A 21,909-nucleotide genomic window follows, 5' to 3' on the forward strand; every position below is an offset into this window, starting at 1 on the left:
TCCTAAAAACCAAATAACAACAACAAACGAAGTTAGGCAGGTGAAAGCAGATTACGAGAAATCTTTGGCAAAAGATGCAAAGAGTTCTTTGTTAGATATAAGTTTAGTCTAGTAGATATAAGCTAGTCTGTAATCAAGTTACAAATTGGGTTAGGCAAGCAGAAGCAGATTATGAGAAGATTATGTTTTTCTTAGCATCTTTGGCAAAGAATGCTAAGAAAAACAGCAAAGACTTCTTTATTTATGTAAAATCTGGAAGGAAGGGGTATGAATCATATTGGTCCACGTGATATTGATGGTTCGATTTTTGATGATCCTGCTGAGGAAGCTGACAAATTGAATGAGTATTTTGCATCTACATTCATACATGAGGAGTTATTCGGGAAGGGGAATCCCAGAAGTTTATCAAACTCTGGCAGTGAGCTAAATGATTTTGCAATAACTGAGAGTGAAGTGGAGGGGAAATTGTTGAAGCTAAACATAAGAAATGCACCTGGGGTGGATAGGAACTATCCAGTTATACTGAAGGAGGCAACAAAGGAAGTAAGCAAACCCTCGCCATAATTATGAGAGCTTAACTGGACTGACCGGAGGTACCAATAGACTGGAGATGTGAAAATGTGACCCCAATCCACAAAGGAGGATCATAGGGAGATACAGGTAATTACAGACCTGTTAGTTTAACTTCTGTTCCAGGGAAAATAATGTAGTCACTGGTTAAAGAAGCACCGCAAGGTCATCTAGACAAGAATGCAGTTATAGTTCAGACACAGCATGGGTTTGTTAAGGGGAAGTCTTGTCTAACCAATTGGATGGGGTACTATGATGTGGTCACACAGGAACTGGATGCAAAAAATAATTTTGATATCATATATTTGGATTTTTGGAAAGCTTTTGATACTGTTGCATATGGAAGCCTACCACACAAATTGGAGCAGTATGGCATCAAGGGTAAACTGCTGCTGTGGATAAAGGGATGATTCAGTGGGAGAAGACAGAGAGTGGTAATCAATGGACACTGCTCTTTGTGGCCTAATGTTATTAGTGGAGTCCCCTAGGGTTTGGTGTTGGGGCTACTGTTGCCTTTTGTATTTATTAATGATATTGATAAAGGTATATCAGGTTTAATGTCCAAGTTTGCAGATGATACGAAGGTTGGCAGGGTTGTTAATGACTGTACGTTATTGCAACAGGATCTGGAAAAGTTGAGCAGATGGGCTGAGAGGTGGCAATTGAAGTTCAACACTGACAAATGTAAATGTACTGCATATGGTAGCAGTAACCCCAGAGTAATGTATCAATTGTTTGTTACGATCAGGGTAGTGGAGAATGAAAACGACCTGGGGATAATTGTGAAATCAGATATGAACAAGACATGATCTAGCCAAGGAGGATGTCTTTGTGTGTGTGTGCTAGGTGGAAAGACTGTGAGGAAATCAGGCACCAACTCAGCGTTCTGATGGACATCTATGAGAGTTTGGTGTAGGGTAGATGCCCTCAAGGAAATTAATATGCGGTGCCCATCAAGCTCTCAGTTGCCCAAATCAATGCCTGGGCTCACTCCTGTGCATTAGGCACCACAGCAGCAATCTGCAAGGCAGAAAGCACTGGTCCCTCAAGAACTAGTTATTGTTGGTGACTCTATTGTCAGGGAGATGGGGAATATATTATGCAAAAAGGATAGGTGGAACAGGACCAGGATATGTCTGCCAGTGGCAAAAGTTGATGAAGCTGTACAGCAGATATCTTTTAAGAGCACAAAAAGTGATACTGTTGTACACGTTGGCACTAATGACCTTAAGAGTAAGAAATCTGAAGATTTAATTAACAAGTACAGGTCAATGTTGAAAAAAAAAAAAAAAAGTCAAGAGCTAGGGTTGAATTTGAAAGTATCCACAATTCTGCCCAGACACAATAGGAGGGAGTATATGATGAGAGGTTTGTTAATCAATTCAGCCCTGGAAAGATTGTGCAAAGCTCATGGGGTAGAATTTTTTTAAGTGTGGTCTATACATGCTAACAGGAGAGACTCCTACAAGAATGGGATACACTTAAATAGAAAGGGTGCAAGAATATTTGCTGATGCTATCGAGGCAATGTTAGGTGGGTCGGAAAACTTCTAGCTTGGGGGATTCACAGACTAAAAGATTAACAGTAGCCGCAGGCAGAGATGAAAGTGATTCTTCCACTTTTTCTATTGTAATGAGCAGTAGCCTAGAGAGCAAGTTGCTGGGGATTTCAACAGCTGCTGGGAGTCATCATGGAACAAGTAAATACATGGGCTGTGTTAGTATAATCCTAAGAGTAAGAACAGGTGCACGTATACCAATGCTAGAAGTATAGTAAATAAATTTGATGAATTTGAAATGCTGATCAAGGCATCAAGGGCAAATACTGTTGGGATATCAGAGACATGGTGTCACACAGACAAACAGTGCAGAATTGGAATTTGGGGAGTACAATGTATACATAAAGGATAGACAGGGTAGGCGGGAAGGAGGAGGGGTTATGCTGATAGTTAAGAAACACATAAAAGCTAAGGAAGTGCATCCAGTTGACATGGGTGGATGGTGCATTGTTAAGTCAGTTTCGTGTAACAAACACTTGGAAAGGGAAAATGAGAGTAGGTGTGTGTTATAGACCTAATGACTCTGATGAGTACAACGAACAATTGTGTGTAGAGAAATAGAGTGGGCCAGTAAATCAGAATGTCTTGCAATGGGGGATTTCAACCTTCCAGATACTAACTGAAACTTGTGATTTATTGGAGGATTGTTTTCTACAGCATGTTCGAGGGACAACCAAAGGGAGTAATACTCGATCTGATTATCAGCAATGATGATTAATGTATTAGGAATTTGCAGATAAAGGAAACAATAGGTGACAGTGATCATAGTGTACTGATGTGGGATTTACTTAAAAGATGTAACTATCATCAAGGGTAAAGGGAAGGGTTTTTGTGACTACAGTGGTCTCAGACAGTTTTTAAATTCTTTACATTGGGATCAATTGATGATGTTAAAAACAGCGAATTCTAAATGGGAAGCCTTCAAGGAATTAATCTTGGAAGCTACTAGGCTTTTCATACCAACTAAGAAATACTGTTCTAGATTTAGACCTAAATGGCTGTCAGATGAACTAATGAGGCTTGTGGCAGAAGAAAAATGCGTGAAATGCATATAAATTATCAGGTGAGGCAGAAGCCTAGGATAGATATAAGCTAGTCTGTAATCAAATTACAAAGGAGGTTAGGCAAGCAAAGGCTGATTACAAGAAATCCTTGGCAAAGGATTCAAAGAAAAACAACAAAGACTTCTTTATTTATGTAAACTCTAGAAGGAAGGGGATGAATTAGATTGGCCCACTTAACATAGGTGGTTTGACTATTGATGATCCTGCTCAGATAGCTGACAAAACAATGAGTATTTTGCATCTACATTCACACATGAGGAATTCTGTAATTAAGGGGAGGACAGAAGTTTACTGAACTCTTAACAAGGAGCTAAATGATTCTGTAATAATGGAGAGCAAAGTGGAGGAGAAACTGTTGAAGTTAACCATAGAAAGGCACCTGGGGCAGATGCAATCTATTCAGTCATTTTGAAGGAGGCAGCGAGGGAAGTAAGCAAACCCTTAGCCATAATTATGAGAGCATCCTTAGATTCAGGGGGAGGTCACCATGGACTGGAGATGTGCAAATGTATCCCCTATTCACAAAGGGGGTTAAAATGGTGATGCAAGAAAAAAATTATAGACCTGCTAGTTTAACTTCTGTTCCGGGGAAAATAATGGAGTCACTGGTTAAAGAAGTGATGCAGGATCACCTAGACAAGACTGCAGTAATAGTTCGGACACAGCATGGGTTTGTTAAGGGGAAATCTTGTGTGACCAATTTGATTGGATACTACAATGTGGTCACAAAGGAACTGGATGCAAAAAATAATTTTGATATCATATACTTGGATTTCAGGAAAGTTTGATATTGTTGCACATGGAAGACTGCTTTAAAAATTGGAGCGGTATGGCATTAAGGGCAAGTTGCTGCAATGGATAAAGAAATGGTTGAGTGGGAGATGGCAGAGAGTGGTAATAAATGGACACTGCTCTAGTGGACTAATGTTATTAGCAGAGTCCTCTCAGGGTTCGGTGCTGGGCCCATTGTTGTTTTGTGTATTTATCAATGATATCGATGAAGGTATATCAGGCTTAATGTCTAAGTTTGCAGATGATACAAAGGTTTGCAGGGTTGTTAATGGCAGTAAAGACAGTATGCTACTGCAACAGGATCTAGAAAAGTTAGGCAGATGGGCTGAGAAGTGATAACTGAAGTTTAACATTGACAAATGCAAAGTAAATAAATAAATTTTCTGTTTATACTCCAGGACGACCAAACGGTCAGAGGAGTTCACAAGATAGACAGAATACAAGGAACAGCACCGTATTCAGCAGTCACTGGCTTAAACCTCGGTCACTCAAGGCACGTGTATTTATGCACCTGTGCGCCTGACCACTAGGCTACAGCAGCTTTATGGGTAGCAGTAACCCAAGAGAAACGTACCAACTGTGTGGTACTACACTTAGGGAGGTGGAAAATGAAAAAGATCTGGGGATAATTGTGCAGTTAGATATGAAGTTTTCTGAGCAGTGCAATCAGGCTGCAAAAGTGGCTCATGGGGTCTTGTCAATGATATATAGGAATTTTGCTAGCAGGGATAAGGAAGTGATTATCCCCTCGAATGAGCAATGGTCATGCCACACCTTGAGTACTGTATACAGGTCTGGAGGCCTCATTTTAGGAAAGATGTTGAGCTACAACAAGTATTGAGAAGGGCAATGAGATTAGTGAGTGGAACAAAGGGTTGCTGTTACGAAGATAGACTTAAATTCTGCAAGTTGCAGCATTTGGAGACTAGGCACCTGCGAGGTGATTTGATTGAGGTGTACAATGCCTTGAATGGTTTCATCAGTATCAATGCTGATGGGATATTTCTGCTTGCTCAGATTAAGAATGTTATTGTTGTTATTTTGGGTTTTTAGGAGCATTAGCAACTAAGGCCATACTGCTCCAGAATATGCGGTGGTCATTCCCTGACCTTTCCGTCATCCTCCGTATTTGGTGGTGACGGGCTCGAACCCCAGTCTAATCAAGAAGAATGTGCTACGTACTGCTGCTCCTTCCCACCTGGCTACGGAGGCGGCGATTAAGAATGTGAGGGAGCACAGATTCACATTGAGGAAAGACAGTTGTAGAAAAAAATGTACCGTACAGTACTGCTCACTGATATAAATTGGTATTAATTCAAACATACTATGCGATCGTGGTCAATGCGACAGGAGCATATAATGTTAAATTATGCAATTAATTTTTGCTCTGGATCACTTAAGTCATTTATAAATAACAGAAAATTTTAAAATATTGCTGAGTATTACACTTCCCCACTTGGCTACTTCATAATGCCACTCGGCTGGCAAAACTTTCTTGGGAGAACACAGAATATATGGTCAAAGTGCATTCATGGTGGTCAGGAAAACTTCTCAGTGTCACTGAAATTCAGTTACAGACTACGATATTGAAAAAAAAAAAGGATATTCTTCGGCGAAGTGGACAAAAGTAATGTGTGCATATCAGTGCTGGACCAAGGTATTTTTGTGCCCAGGTAGAAAGATTTTCAGTGCCCCCTTTACTAAGGATATATATATATTTTTTTTTTTCATGATTTGTAAAATTTGGCACTCTGAGGAAGGGTCTTGCTAGTCTGTGCCTTAATCCGGCACTGGTGCAGATGCTAAGCTGACTGATTGATCAACAAAAGATCAGGCTGAATTGGAGCAACAAAGGGTAAAAGTGTAGCAGGAAATGCAGCCAGCACTGCAAGTGAAACAAAGTAGAGCAAAAAAGGTCGACTGGCACTTTCAGTTTGAGAAAGAACAGAGGGGAAAGTTAAGCTGAGGACTCAGTGATCTCTTGGGCTGCTAAAATAAACTGTATCAAGAGAAGTAGAAGCAAAATTCATTCAGACTTCTATCTTTAGCCTCTTAAAATGCAACAATTTGATGATTAATACAGTATGCAAATAATAATGTTCGCTTGTACAGTACAACACAAATACCAGTATTTCTATTGCTTTCCTATTTTAATAGTGATTTTTCAATTTTTGTTTTTTGAGAATAGTTAAGTAAAGCTTAAATTAACTGGCAAATCTAAAATTTTTAGTACGGGAACAAATCTCCCCTCTATAACATATAAATATATATATGTGAAAAACATATCCGTCGTTTCGATATATGTTACTGGTAAAGGAACACATCCCCGACGCAAATAGGAGACTACCTGTATTTCAAATCTACTAATTATAATACAATTTATCCAAAAAGTGATTCTTAGAAATAATTATTTTCGATTCATGATGGAAGCAAGGTCTCCGAGCTATCTTTCTCCACTATCCATATTTGATTACTATTCATATTGTATCATATACTGAACAATTACGTATAACAAAGAAGTATATAATTCAAACAGCAGGCGAGGGAAAAAAGACTGACCTCATCTGCAACATCTTCGGCTTTACTTAAAATTTCCTTTTGATCAATACGAGCCATTCTGCCGTGCAAACATGCACACAAGAGGGAGGACCGAGCAAAATTCAAACAGCCACTTGTCAAAGTTGGAACTTGCTACTTATGTGGATATTTATTTCAACTAACGTATTATTTCTCGTAAAAGTATATTATAAAAGATCTGTATGAAAAAATTATGCTATTTTCTTAAATTGGATCTATTTGGTAATTCAGTATGTGCAATAGACTTTTTTTTTTGGTAACTTTCAATCTACCGAAATAACAAGTTGGAAGTTTAGAGTGGGGAGGATAAGAAATAAATAGAACAGCTTATGCCACGTTTGTAGAAACAGGTTCCCTTTTTAACCGGAACCACTACTGCGGTCATCCTTTTTAATTGTTTACATTTGTTCACAAGTGTGTTATAATTATTATGACACTTCATATAATGAGAAATTTAATGTCTTAATAGATACTCTTTGTACTATGTCTGCTGGATTGCAGTTAAGTATTACGAAGAAGAAGCTTTTTGATGTTTTAGGAGATGATTTAAATTTGTAAGTACATGTAATTTAAAATGATTTATGGTATTTTCAACGTTACTATTATCAAATTAAAAAAATTATTTTAAAAGATCACATCAAACCACCATTGGAAAAATAGATTTAGTAAGCTCTATCGCTGCAGTGTAATGCCTTATCGCAGCAGCAGTTTGTATCCATAAACTAGATTTTAAAACAGCTAAAGAAACATTTGGCGGATAGGAGAACACAGTGTTGGACTTTAGACTATTTTTAAAACACTCATGGATACTAGCAAGATCGTCTGATTATTATTGTTATTACTAGCCACATAGTGCAAGGAAGCCTGAGGCTTATGCTGCACCAGCCAAAAAAAAAAAAAATTCCGAGTTACCCAGAGAGAGAGAAGTAGAAGGGAATCACCAAGAAAAAGAATGATTATATCCAGCTCAGGACTCTGAGTGTGCCAAACCTATACTCACCAGATGTCAGCCCCTGGGGGTTTTAGGACGAAAGAGCCATGCTGACAGGCAGTTGCCCCAAATCAGACCTGTTTCGCTGAGGATTAAAAATTCTTAAGCTTCCAAATGGGGCCACTAGATCCGAAAAGCAAAAAATACTGACCTATAAACTAAAGTTTTATATATATATATATATATATATATATATGTGTGTGTGTGTTTGTTTTACTAGAAAACGTTTACTGGTATATTCTCCAAACAGAGGTTTAATGGAATATAAAGCAACTCCAAATATAGAATAGTAAAATTCCAGGAGAGTACTTGCTATGCTGACCGGGCTAGCCGGGTGGGTAAAGTGCCTGCCTAGCAACCCAAAGGTCGCGGGTTCGAATCCTGCCTCGGGCTTGGATCAAAGTACTGCAAAAACCTTGGGAAGTATGGCCACAGAAGCCGATGTGCCAACAACTACCAAATAAAAAAAAAAAAAAAAGTACTTGCTATCCTGGCATTGATGTGTAATGTTAGTATTTAAATCAAATTAGCATACTGGTTATGGCATAAAATTTAAGTTATTTACCAGTGCCCGCGTTTTAGCTGGTAAGTATAAGTAGCACCTTAAAAAATTTTTATTAACAAAAAAGTTGTTGAAGCACTGTGAACTTCATATCCGTAGGGTAATGCTGACTGGAGAAAATACCAGTTTAGGCAAAAAATATATATATTTAAAAAATTTAGGCATATATTACTATTGTACAACTGTCGTTGCTAACTGTACAGTTTTCTTGAGCCCTTAGGCTACCCATAGCAGACAGGTGGGGATAGTTATTGGGTATTGATCACATTCCACAACTTAATCACGTGAATGGTAGTCCAAGTGAATTTTTGAATGGTAGAAACTGCTGTTGTTCACTGCGGTTATGCATTGCAAGGCAGTGTATTTTCAGACATCTTAGAGATGAGTTCCATTTCCAAGAAGCATTCTTTTATAAGATGCTTCTTGGAAATGCAAGGCTGTAGGTGCTTTACTTCTTTGAAAGTAGTATAGAGAAGGAAAAAAATCTAATATTACTCCTAGAGGAAGGCTACTAAAATTGGCACCTCCGTAGCCAGGCGGGCAGGAGCGGCAGTGCGTAGCACACTCTTCTTGATTAGACCGGGGTTCGAGCCCGTGACCACCAAATACGGAGGATGTGGAAAGTTCAGAGGAATGAACACCGCATATCCTCGGAGCAATATGGCCTTAGTTGCTAATGCTCCTAAAAACCAAATAACAACAGCTACTAAAATTGAGACTGAAAAATGTGGAAATGCAGTTGCTGAAATCACAAATAGTTGGTGTGTGCAAAGTGACAGTTAAGTGGCAATTAAAGAAAATTGCAGAACTAGATTTGCCATACAGTGGAAGAGCAGACAAATGTGAAAGAAAATGCATGTCATCTCTAAAAGCAGATAGTCACCGTTGTATATACATTAAAGACAGGTTTGCTGGTTCTGAAAGTTCTGCTAAACAGTGGAAAGGAATAACTGGAATAGAGACAGCTGGTAGAACTATAAGGGGAAAGCTGGCAGAAATGGCTCAGAATCATGTCATCTATCTAATCAAGAGGCCAATGCTCATCAAAAAGCAGCAGCAAGCACCATTGTGTGGAGACTAAATAGCACCAGCATTGGTCTGAAGGAGAGCTTTGTTTAGGGATGAAACAAAAATTAATTTGAATGGTAGAAACTGCTATTGTTCATTGCGGTTAATATTAGCATTGGTAGTGGAAAATGATGCAAGAAAGCATATGCGATGAATCTCTGCAAGCTTCATGTATTATGTAAAATTTTCCATTAGTACAAATGGTCTAAGGATATTATTCAGCCAGCATTATGACAAGATTAAGATTCTGTGACAGAATCTTTTGTATATTAATTGAGATTTGTATATTATGGCATTTACTGTATTGTGAATGCCATAATGTACAAAGATGCCTTTTCTTTCTTATCAAATGATACCTTTGGTGAGAAAATTAATCAGTGGTGGAGAATTCATTTTTCAAAGTGATTCAGTCCTTTGTGATTTTGTTATTACAGATTTGTGTAATAACAAAATGAGTGTTAAAGACTTTTTCTCATCAAAAAATATCTTGTGACCTGGTAGTTCACTGGATTTGAACTACAGAGAAAAACTTGTTGTTGCAGTTAAAAAAAAAATTAATGAAAAAAAAAAACCCTGATATAAAACATGGGTTTATTGATGAAGTAATAAGATTATGGTATCATGAAATACTGTAAGAAACATTAATAAAACTTAGCTAATTAATAAATCTGCTACATCTCCAGATGTAAAGCTGTTGTTTTCTCTTATCGAAGAAAATATTGTTTTAGGTGCGTATCAGCACCTCTCTTATAAACTGCCATAGTTGCTGTTATTTTGCCCATTAGTAATATGTATAATTATATAATTTTAATTATATATAATTAATAATGTAATTCTTAGACTGGTACATAGTGTCATTACTGCATTAGATATATTTTAGTGAAGTATTTTTATATTGAATTTAAACGTAAAGCATGCCTCATACCAGAGCAGCAAAGCAAAGAGCTCAAGCTAGTAGGAGTGCTGTGGCTCTGGGGGGGAGGGGGCAGTTCTCTTCTGAATCATGGCCTTATGAGATGTATGGCTTGCTTGATGCTTTCAGAGCTATCATGAATGAGACGACATAATATTTCCAAAAGGGATGTTTTTGTGTATGAGGATATTAGGCACCAACTCGGCATTGTTATGAGCCTTTAACAGCTTGAAGAATGGGGGGGGGGGTGCCCTCAGAGGAATTAAATTGGGGCCCATCAAGCTCTTAGCTGCTTGCAGCAGTGCCAGAACTTGCACTTGGTCATCAGGCAACACAGCCGCAGCCCCCAAGCCAGAATGCGCTGATCCCACAGGAGCTAGTTGTTATCAGTGACACTATTGTCAGGAAAATGGAAATATATTGTGCAAAACTGATAGGTGGAATAAGACCAGGATATGTCTGCCATTGGCAAAAGTTAATGATGCTGTAGAGCAGAAATCATCTTTTAAGGGCACAAAAGGTGATATTGTTGTACACGTTGACACAAGGCTGTAGTGGAGGGTATACCCCCTGGATTATTTTTAAGTGAATAGTGTATACTTTCTGGTTTTTGAAAGACTTGAAAAAACAAATATTATTAAAATATTTACTGAAAATTAAAAAATAAATTTATCAGAATTTGATTCTTAGGCAATTCTTATAGCTTTATGCGATCAAAGCAAATTCGGATAAGCCTGATATGCACAGTATACTCTCTGCTTTTCATAATATTCATAGAGTATACCTTCTGCTAATTTTACAACTACAGTGCTACATTGCTGCTAATGACATTAAGAGTAAGAGATCTGCAGACTTAAGTACAAGGCAATGTTGAAAAAAAAAGTTGCAAGTTAGGGTTAAATTTGAAAGTGTATGCAATTCTGCCCAGACACGATAGAACAGAGTATATAATTAGAGCCTTGTCAATCAGTTTGTCCCTGGAGAGATTGTGCAAGGCTCGTGGGGTAGAATTTTTCTCAGTGTGCTTGTTAACAGGAAGGACTGCTTCTATAGGGATGGGATACACTTAAATAGAAAGGGTGGAAGAATATCTGCTGATACTGCCAAGCCAGTGTTAGGTGGATTGGAAACTGCTAGGCTTGGGGAGTTGCACAGACTGATAGATTAACAATAACCACAGGGAGGTGAAAGTGATTCTTGCACTGCTTCTATTGGAACGAGCAGTAGCAGCCTTGTAAGCACGGTGCTGGGTATTTCAAGAACTGCTGGGTTTTGGTTTGGTTTTGGTTTTGGTTTTATTGGCGCATTAGCTACTAAGGCTATAATGCGCCAAGACCATGTCATTTATAAAATAATTTAAACTTTCAGTGACCTAATTAGTTAGGTCACTATGTCAAGAAGTATAAGAAAAATGTAGATTTTATAAACGAGTAAAAATATTTATTGACTTTAAAAATCTAAAAATAGCAGACACATTGTCATTGTCGGATAAAATCTGACTGAGTGTATATGGCTCAGTCAGATGATTAAAAGCGGTAAGACGGATACTGCTAAAAACTGGACATTCGATTAAAATGTGTCTAATTGATAAAACTGTGCCACAAGACTCACACATAGGAGGGTCATCAGCCCTCAGCAAAAATGAATGAGTTAAATGACTGTGTCCTATGCGGGTCCGGGCAAGAACAACTTCCTCCTTACGATTCCTGCGCAGACTAGACTGCCACGGTTCAATTAAAGGCTTTATACGGTATAGTTTATTCCCAGTCTGTCCATTCCACAACTCCTGCCATTGGGAATGTATCTTCTCGTGTATTATTTGCCTGTAGTCTGTATAGGGGACTGACAGGCAGAGATTATTATTAGGGATTGCTGATTTGGCTGCGGTGTCAGCCAAATCATTTCCCCTAATCCCAATGTGGCTGGGAATCCAGCAGAAGCGGATGTCATATTCGCGATCATGGAGAACGTGAATCTTCTGCTGAATGCTAGACAGAACCGGGTGAGGATTATACCTCACGGATATTAAAGCCTGTAACACACTGAGAGAGTCAGAATATAAAATGAACCGTTGGTATTGGCATTCACTAATGTGATCCAAGGCTAACTTTATAGCGTGCAGCTCTGCAGTAAATATGCTGCATTCAGAAGGAATCTGCTCCGAAGTAGTGCTGTCTCTAAAGACAGCAGCAGATCCCACATATGATTCCGCCTTCGAGCCGTCTGTGTAGACTGGCGCGAAGTCAGAATGTTCAGCTCGGTGTGCTGAAAAAAGCTGCAGGTAGACAGACGATGGAGTGTCCGACTTACCCCAATTTCTAAGGGACAAGTCACATGCCGGGACATGAGCATGCCAGGGTGGAAGGGGTTGCTTTGGTGTTTGGGCAACCCTGTCTACCTTTATATTAAGTTCTTTGAGTAGCTCTTGGACACGAATACCAAAAGGACGATTGGCAGTCTTACGGGTGTTGTACAAATTTTCCCATCGCGGCTCAAAAACGGTTAGCCACGTAGGGTGGTCTGGCAGGGATTTCAGTTTTAGAGCGTAGTTTAGAGACAACTGCTTACGTCGAAGCAATAATGGCGGTTCGTTTGCTTCGACGTATAAGCTCTGGACAGGAGATGTGCGATATGCTCCAATAGCGGTACGGAGAGCCAGATGATGGACAGGATCGAGCCAACGAAGTACACTGTCTCTGGCCGAATTGTATACCAGGGACCCGTAATCCAGTCTGGATCGTACAAGTGCACGATAGATGCGTAGTAGGGTGCATCGATCCGCACCCCAAGATGTTGAGGAAAGAGAGCGCAGAATATTTAGCCCTCTTGTGCACTTTGTGCGGAGTTGACGGATGTGATCCAGAAAGGTCAGCTTTTTATCGAATACGAGTCCCAAGAATTTTGTGTCCGCTGCTATTGGAATTACATTTTGTCCGAGCTTTAATTCAGGTTCAGGATGAAGATTACGCTTACGACAAAAGTGTACGCAAACGGTCTTCTCCGGCGAGAACCTGAAGCCATTAGCAAGAGCCCAGGAGTTGAGGCGATCAATAGCTTTCTGCAGTTGTCTTTCAATAACCCTCATGTTGCATGACTGACAAAATATGCTAAAGTCATCAACATAGAGGGCACAGTTTACAGTTGGAGGAAGTTGTTCTGTGATGGAATTCACTTTGATGGCAAAAAGCGTGACACTTAGTACTGATCCTTGTGGTACTCCCTCCTCTTGGCTGAAGGAACGAGAGAGTGAGGATCCCACACGAACTTGGAAGGATCGATTGGCTAAAAAGTTTTTAATAAAAATGGGGAGTTGCCCCCTAAGGCCAAGGCTATGCAGATCTTTCAAGATGCCAAATCTCCAAGTTGTGTCATACGCTTTCTCCATGTCAAAGAACACCGACACCAAGTGTTCACGTTTTAGGAAAGCATCCCGGATGGATGCTTCCAATCTAATAAGATGGTCCAGAGTGGACCGGTTCCTTCGGAAGCCGCACTGTATGTTGGAGAGAAGGTCATTTGATTCTAAGTACCATATTAAACGAGAATTAACCATTCTCTCCAGGATTTTGCACAGACAGCTAGTCAGAGCAATAGGACGATAGTTGGTGGTGACTTTTGGATCCTTTCCTGGCTTAGGGAAGGCAAGAACGATTGCCTTTCGCCAGGAATCCGGAAACTGCCCTTCAGTAAAGATTCTGTTATACAGAAAGAGCAGACAATCCATAGATTTTGGTGAAAGATGTTTAATCATGTCGTAATGGATGCCATCTGGTCCAGCAGCACTTGCTTTGGAAAGAGCGAGGGCTCTTTTCAGTTCCTGAATAGTAAAATCCCCGTTGTAGGGATAGAGGCCCTTGGACTTAAAATTAAGTGCTTCTCTTTCCAGTTTATGTTTCAGGACCAGGAACTCTGGGGAGTATGAGGATGTTGCGGAGATGTTGGAGAATGTTTCCCCAAGAGCATTGGCTATTGCAGTTGGATCTGCAATAGCGCATCCATTATAATCTAAGATTGAAGAAGGGTGGGATGTATATTTTCCCTTCATTTTCCGGATTTTATCCCAGACTACCTTAGAGTTGGTAGACTGGTTAATAGATGATGTAAAACGGATCCACGATTCCTTTTGACTCTGACGACGGATGTAGCGTGCTTTGGCTCGTGCACGTTTGAAGGCTATAAGGTTGTTCGTGGTAGGATATCGGCGAAATATCCCCCACGCTTTGTTTTGAGCCTTTTTGGCTGCTGTGCATTGTGAATTCCACCAAGGTTTGGGAAATGGTGGAAACCGGGCTGATGTTTTTGGGACAGCAGTAGCAGCTGCGTGGACAATGATTTCTGTGATGTACGTTACTGCGTCATTGATAGGCTCCTGACTGACTGTACTGAGTTCAAAATTTGCCTGATGTTGGAAGGCAGTCCAGTCAGCCTGATCAAACTTCCACCGTGGTAACCTAAAAGGAAGACACGGTCTCCCACTGTGTAACAAGGTTATCACAGGGAAGTGATCACTTCCGTATGGATTCTCCTCCACTTCCCAGGTGAGTGAAGGGAGTAGAGAAGGGGAGCAGATAGAGAGATCAATGGCAGAAAAAGTACGGGTAGGCATATGGAAGAAGGTGTTTGTTCCAGTATTTAGAAGGGAAAGGTCATTGTCATTGAGCATACGCTCTATGACTCGTCCCCTTCCGTTGATGTTAGCACTACCCCACAAGGTGTTATGTCCGTTAAAATCCCCGAGAAGTAAGGAAGGGGGAGGCAGCTGCGTTAGAAGATCATCAAGGTCTGCCTGGGAGATGTCAGTCCCAGGTGGCAAATAAATAGAGCAGACCGTTATTAAAAATCCCACTGTAAGGCGAATTGCAACAGCCTCTATGCTGGTTGTAATTAGCAAGGGCTGAACTGGGGTCTGATTACCCACAAGGATAGCCACTCCTCCATGAGCAGGACCATCCGCAATTCTATCCTTACGAAAGATTGTGATGTTATGCAGGGTGGGATCATCATTTGCCTTTAGATAAGTCTCCTGCAAGCAAAAGCAAACTGGCTCGTGCTTTTGCAGGAGGGCCTTGATGTCATCAGTATTTCGCCGGAATCCACGACAATTCCATTGTAGGAATTTAGCCATTATTTTGGCTTGGTGGGTCCATCAGGCGGCTTCCGAGGTGCTGAGGGCTTACTTTTATCAGTCTTGGCTTTGTCTTTTTTGGGGAAGAATGGACGATGTCCCGTGTCCATTTCTTCCTCCGCAAAGAGTTCCAAGACTGATTCATCCTGTACCTCCTTGTTCTCTACATCCATTGTTTCTGGTATTACGGGTGACTCTTCAGAACGTTTTTGCTCTTTTTTACCACTTGGTTTTGGTAGTGGTGGAGCACTAGGAGGTACGGATATAGGAGTGGCAACTGATTGTGTTTTTTTGGTGGGCTTTTGTGAATTTAATAAATAGCGTGCAATCGGAGTGAATGACTCTTTCGGTGGTATAGTCATCTCAGTTTGAGTACCGATAGTGCACTTGGCAGAAACCTTCTGAGCATAGGAAGGTTTCCCGCTATTTATTGGTTCGATACGTTTTCTGGCCTCTGGGTAGGAGATATTCAGCTCTGTTTTCAGTTTTTGGATTTCTTTTTCATCCTTCCACCGCTGGCATGCTCGAGAATAGGCGGGGTGCTCTCCTTGGCAATTAATACAGATCGGTTTTGAAGCTGAACATTCCTTGCTCTCGTGGTCTTTAACACCACATCGAGCACAGGCAGGGTTACCACGACAAGATGTTTGTGAGTGGCCGTATTTTTGGCATCTAAAACACCTCAGTGGGTTTGGGATGTAAATCCTCACTGGGCAGTTTAGATAGCCTGCCTTGATGGAACTTGGAGGCCTTGGGGTATTGAACGTGAGGATAAGAACTCGGGTAGGGACGAGATTCCCATCCTTTCGTATCGATATTCTTTTCACAGCTGTCACTCCTTGGTCTTTCAATTCAGAGCAGATCTCTTCTTCAGAAACATGAAGAAGGTCCCACTCTGATATAACACCACGTGAAGAGTTCAGAGTTTTGTGGGGGGTTACGGTGATAGGTATTCCCCCTATGGATGTAGAGTTTAAGAATTTTTCAGCTTGTTTTGTGCTGGAAGCTTCAACTAAAAGATCGCCAGAACGCAGTCGTTTAACGGATTTTGGTGACCCTGCCAACCCTTCTAATCCTTTCTGGATAAAGAAGGGTGACATCTTTCCAATTGACTGTTCTCCGATGGAATGGAGAATGAGGAAGAGCGGTGTCACTGATGGTGTTGGTGTATCCTCAGTTCTGGCTCTTTTTGCAGAGGTGTTTTCTTTTTCATCTTCTCGATTAGGTAGGGGCCTTGTTGGGGCCCCAGAAGAAAGGGGATTTAAATTACTCATATGAGTAAAGAGAAAATGTCTGATGCCTAAGTACCTCACCCACCACGGAGCCCTACGAGGGGACGCCCACTCGTGAACTAGCAGGTACTGCGTACACGAATGGGACGCCGAGTTCGCTTAGAACACCATACCCACGTTACCAATAAGTCTTTATCCCGTCCCAGGACCATAGGGAGGGAGACTTATTGGAACGCAGTTGACCCTAGCAGTATAAAACCACCCGCCGATTGATCCCAGTCGGGCCGGTCCGGGACCACCCGTCTTGTCGAAGCAGGGGCCAAAGTGGTGTATTGAAGCTGGGCCCCTCAACCACCAGGATCCCCCTTTCCGCTTCCACGGGTCGCGGCGCACGGCTGCACACGCCGGATTCCAAAGATGTAACCCTGGAACCAAGGTATGGGCGTTAGATCCCAGTGATGCTAATCTGGAAACCCAGAAGCATCACTGGGAGGTCCCCTCACCACGTACAGGTGCCCACGTCGAGGGGAACTGCTGGGAGTCATAGTTAAACAAGTAAATAATTGGGCTGTTAGTGTGACTGAGAGTAAGAACAGGTGCATGTATACTTGCATTACTAATAAACTAAATGCTAAAAGGCATATGTTACGATTTGGTAATACACTATAAAAATAGAAGTGAAATCACCATAATTTATCCATAATAAAACTATGAAAGTAGTATGAATGGCATCGATTTAATTGTATCTTATATTATGACTATTCCTTCACAACAAATTGCCATATATTGCACTACTTTGAATAAGTAACGCTTCACCAATAGAGAAGACTATTATTACTTATTCTCAGTCTTCTCTATTGGTGAAGCATTACTTATTCGAAGTAGGTCAATACATGGCAACTTGTGAAGGAATAGTCACAATATGAGATACAATTAAATTGATGTCATTCTTACTACTTCTGTAGTTTTATTACAGATAAATTATGGCGATTTCACTGCTATTTTTATAATGTATACTTGCATGTACACCAATGCTAGGAGCATAGTAAACGAATTTCTTTCAGGAATGGTATTATGTCTGTACAAGTATGTGTTCACAGTCTGAAAAACTCAATATTTCTTGGGGGAATCCTACTTTCCCACCTAAAATCAGCTAACTCTAGACTCAATAAGAAGGTTTTAGAAATTCCTCCAGTTGTAGCCACGAATCAAACTCTCCAAATAAGTAATAAGTGGAAAAACAACTAACTGTCACAGAGGACTTATGCAGCATGTCCAGTTATTATGCTTTCTGACTTCACGTCATGAAGAGTATGGCTCGTGCCCAACTGAACTGTTGAAGTGGATGGGCTTTTCGATTGCCATTTCATTCAGTGTTAAACAAAGGTAATAAAGGAGATAATATTCAAATAAGGGAGGATTAAAAATGTGTGTCAAGCATTGCAGAGGTATTTTATTTATTTATTTTTTAATTTAAAAATATTTGTTTTTAATATAAAAAAAATGGGGTTTCCACCATTGTATTTAGAACAGATTGGAAGTGAAGGTGGCATCAAAAATTGAATAATGAATTATTTCTTGCATGATTTTTAAAATCATGGCTGAGAGTCTAGTCATTGTCGTGTGTGAAATTGCTTAAAGTTTTGGTATATGCCCTTCATAACATGACAATCTTTAAGGATTGTCAATATATTATATTATTTGAGTTCTCATAAAGTAAACCTGTAAACGTAGCCCCAAGAATTCCATAAACTTCATCTTATAAAGAAGATGATGAACGAAGCTTCAACTACGTAAATTTCTATAGCAATGTACTGTAGTAAATTTTTTAATATAATTTTTGTATGTAGCTATAAAAATAGTTTACATAATGACGCCTTTGCGAAAGTCATCACTATTTTGAACACCTTTCATAATGAGTTGCTCTACTCATGCACGTCGAATAAATAACCCTTTCCAAGTAGTGAAGTCTGTTATTACTTATTCTCAGTAAAGTGTCACCACCCTTTACTGAGAATAAGTAACAAATGACACTGTTTTGGAGATTTTTGTCTCCCCATTGGTGGGACAGGTGTGCACCCCCAGTTCAGGAGCTGACTCCAGTTGGGATTTAATTGCACAAGGTGAAAAATGCCAAATGGTATATGATAAATCTGTGCTAAGTAATGCATGAGTAGGGTAACTCGTTGTGAAGGAATTCACAATGAGATATTCTTTAGTAAACTTTTTTGTTACTATTTTCTTAGCTATGTACAAAAATGATGTTAAGCACTTACATTGTATATTTGCATAAAAATATTATGTAATAAATTTTAAATAAATTGGTATTAATTCACATCTTTCTAACCGTAAGCACTTGCCATTAATGCAAGTTTAAGATTTTACACACATTTTATATTCAACATATAAGTTTTCCTTAAAATTTTAGATTTTTTATGGCTTAAAATGTCTCCTGACATACCCAAATATATAATAGTAACAATAATCTAAAATGAAAAGTTTAAATGAAATACTTTCTATGTGGGAATTCCTTGAAGATTGTAACTCAAATGTATGAGGTCTGTTGAAAAAAAATTCCAAAACTTTATTTTATTTCAAAAAGTAGTACTGGAGGTGAAAGGCCAAAGAGCCACTACATTACCCTTTTGAGCCACTTCCTACTAATCAGTAGAAGAAGGATATTAATAGACAAATGGGACAGAGTGGGAGAAAGAACTGAACCTTGGGAAACAGCATTATTAGTTGAGACATTAGTCAGAGAAAAAAACCAGCTACCCAGTTGCAAAAATCAGAAGACAGATCATATGATGGAAGCTCCTTTAGAAGATCTTTAAATAAAACATGATCAAGAGTCTTAGAAATCTCAAGAGAAAATACTTTAGTTTCTCCTAATTTTCATATCAAATAAGTGCAAAGATGAATAACATAGAACAAGTTATCATCAGTGGATCAGCACTGATAGAATCTATAATGATGATTAGCATTAGCAAAGGCACATGATGCAAGAAAGCAAGCTTATATAGCATCAGCCAAAAAAAAAAAAAAAAACCCTTATTTCACCCATCCACTTGCTCCAAATGTTTGTCAAGTTCTGCCTTGAATCTATTTAAGCTATCAACTTCTACAACAACAGATGGAAGTTTGTTCCAGCAATCTACCACCCACTGGCTAAAGGCAAACTTCCGCACATCTATCCTACAACTGGCTTTCCTCAATTTGAATTATGCCCTCTCAGGCGATTATTCTGAGCAAGAGAAAGAATCCCATCAGCATTGAGCATGCTCAAACCATTCAAGGCTTTATACACCTCAATCAGATCACCTCGCAGGTGCCTAGTCTCCAGACACTGTAATTTGCAAAACTTAATCCTTTCTTCGTAAGAGCAACCCTTTGTTCCATTCGCTAATCTTGTTGCCCTTCTCTGTACTCTTTCCAACAGCTCTACATCCTTCTTAAAATGAGGCCTCCAGACCTGTATACGGTACTCAAGGTGTGGTCTGACCATTGCCTTATACAAAGGGATAATCACCTCCTTATCCCTGCTAGAAAAATTCCTGTATATCATTGACAAGACACCATGAACTACTCTTGCAGACAGTCTGCACTGCACTGCTCAGAAAACATGAAGCTCAGAAAACAACTGCAATCATGCTGTTGTTGTTGTTGTTATTTGGTTTTTAGGAGCATTAGCAACTAAGGCCATATTGTTCCGGAGATATGCGATGGTCATTTCCTGACCTTTCCGCATCCTCCGTATTTGGTGGTCACGGGCTTGAACCCCGGTCTAATCAAGAAGCGTGTGCAATGCACTGCTGCTCCTGCCCACCTGGCTACGGAGGTGCCTGGAAGCATGCGAAATTGTGCCTTTAGGAAGATACAGATGAAGCAGTTTTTAAGTGAATGAAGTTGATTCGAGACCAAAACATACCGATATCAGGGCTATTAATAAAAGAAAAGGCTATAGAGTATGCATCTTTTCTGGGGCACAAAACATTCCATGTCAGTTCTGGTTGGCTGGACAAATTTAAAGAGCATCATGGCTTACTCAAAAAAGTTATTTCTGATGAAAGTGGAGTTGCAATTGAAGAAGACTACACCCATTGGAAAGAAACAGTTTTTTGAAAAAAATTATGGAGGACTGTGAGTCCAAAGATATTCAACATTGAAGAGACATGTCTATTTTTTAAATGTTTTCCGAACAAGACACTGACTTTTAAAGGTGACAAATGTTTAGGTGGTTAAAATAGGTGGTGAGAATTACACTCTTGGTTGCAAATATGGCTGGTAATGAAAAACCGAAGCTTTTGGTAATAGGTAAAAGTAAATAACCCTGATGTTTCAAATTAGAGTTGGACTACAACAAAAAACCTTGAATGACAAGCAAAATGTTTGAGCATTGGATTTTAAATTTTGATAGAAAAAGATGATGAAAGAAACAGAAAAATCGCATTGATTTTCGACAAATGCCCTGCCCACCTTCACTCGGTAATTTCAAAACTTACATGTGAAGCTTGTTTTCTTTCTTCTAAATAATTTGTCTTAACTGCAGCCAATGGACCAAGGCATTATCAAGAATTTGAAAATGCACTAGCAAAGGCACATTCTGAAAAAAAATTATACTGAGAATAAAAACCAACCAACCTCAACCTATAGATTCTGTTATAGATTTGTGGATGTGCCTATCAGAGTTGGCGAAAGTGTGGAGTCAAGATGTGATGGAAGCAACGATTAAGAATTAACAGAGATGAGAGAGATAAACTACTAGAAGACATTGGGCAATCTTGGGAAGAGTTGCAAGCAAGGTTTGATCAGTGGAGAAATTGTTCTTGACGAATTTTTAGGAGTTGATAATGATGTCAAAGTAGTTGAAATCTGAGTGACTCCCAACATTTTTGGAGCATATTTAAAGAACTAGTGACAATATTGGCATTGAGTTGGATGAAAATGAGAACAATTCAAATGTTGGCAGCATTTGAAACTTTGTATTGAGGCCTTCAGTGGGAAAAAAATGTAACAGAAAATATATCTTTATACATTTTTATATACATTTTTTATGAATGGTGTACATTAAAATCCAGTGTACAACAAAAAATAACCAAATATTTTACAACATGATTCTTAAAAGTGTACTAATAAATTGTGGGCATTGTGTAAGCAGTCAAATCTTAATATGTATGTAATAATAAATTGTTTTAAAATGTTAGAAAATTTATTTATTCCCACTTCTTTCCCATCTTTTACCATATTTCTGAATTTACAGTATTTTTCACTGTTGAAAAGGTCATATTTCTTTATAACGAAATTTCTGTATAACAAATTTTTTCAAGGGAATGATCGATTTCGTTATATAGAGGTCCCACTGTATATCTGTTTGATAATAAAAACGAATTGTATCTGTTACATATTTTTATATTATTTTCTAACAATAATTTACATTTTATCCAATTTATTACAATT

The 21,909-nt window shown here is 39.3% G+C and overlaps 2 protein-coding genes across 2 annotated transcripts in view; one reads left to right on the forward strand and one right to left on the reverse strand.

Moving 5' to 3' along the window:
* Positions 1-6,637, reverse strand: part of Surf4 (Surfeit locus protein 4) — a 44,356-nt gene extending 37,719 nt beyond the window's left edge. The window contains exon 1 of the mRNA XM_090370454.1: positions 6,544-6,637. Within this exon, the coding sequence (XP_090226580.1) occupies positions 6,544-6,600 (57 nt within the window). The 5' untranslated portion in view covers positions 6,601-6,637. The remainder of the gene's footprint in view (positions 1-6,543) is intronic.
* A 373-nt stretch (positions 6,638-7,010) lies between these two features.
* Positions 7,011-21,909, forward strand: part of LOC150087830 (transcriptional adapter 1-like) — a 141,841-nt gene continuing 126,942 nt past the window's right edge. Inside the window, exon 1 of the mRNA XM_090370455.1 lies at positions 7,011-7,115. Within this exon, the coding sequence (XP_090226581.1) occupies positions 7,045-7,115 (71 nt within the window). The 5' untranslated portion in view covers positions 7,011-7,044. The remainder of the gene's footprint in view (positions 7,116-21,909) is intronic.

Source organism: Mastigoproctus giganteus, chromosome 3 (assembly GCF_048544385.1).
Source record: "Mastigoproctus giganteus isolate SK-2022 chromosome 3, ASM4854438v1, whole genome shotgun sequence".
Taxonomy (NCBI): Eukaryota; Metazoa; Arthropoda; class Arachnida; order Uropygi; family Thelyphonidae; genus Mastigoproctus; species Mastigoproctus giganteus.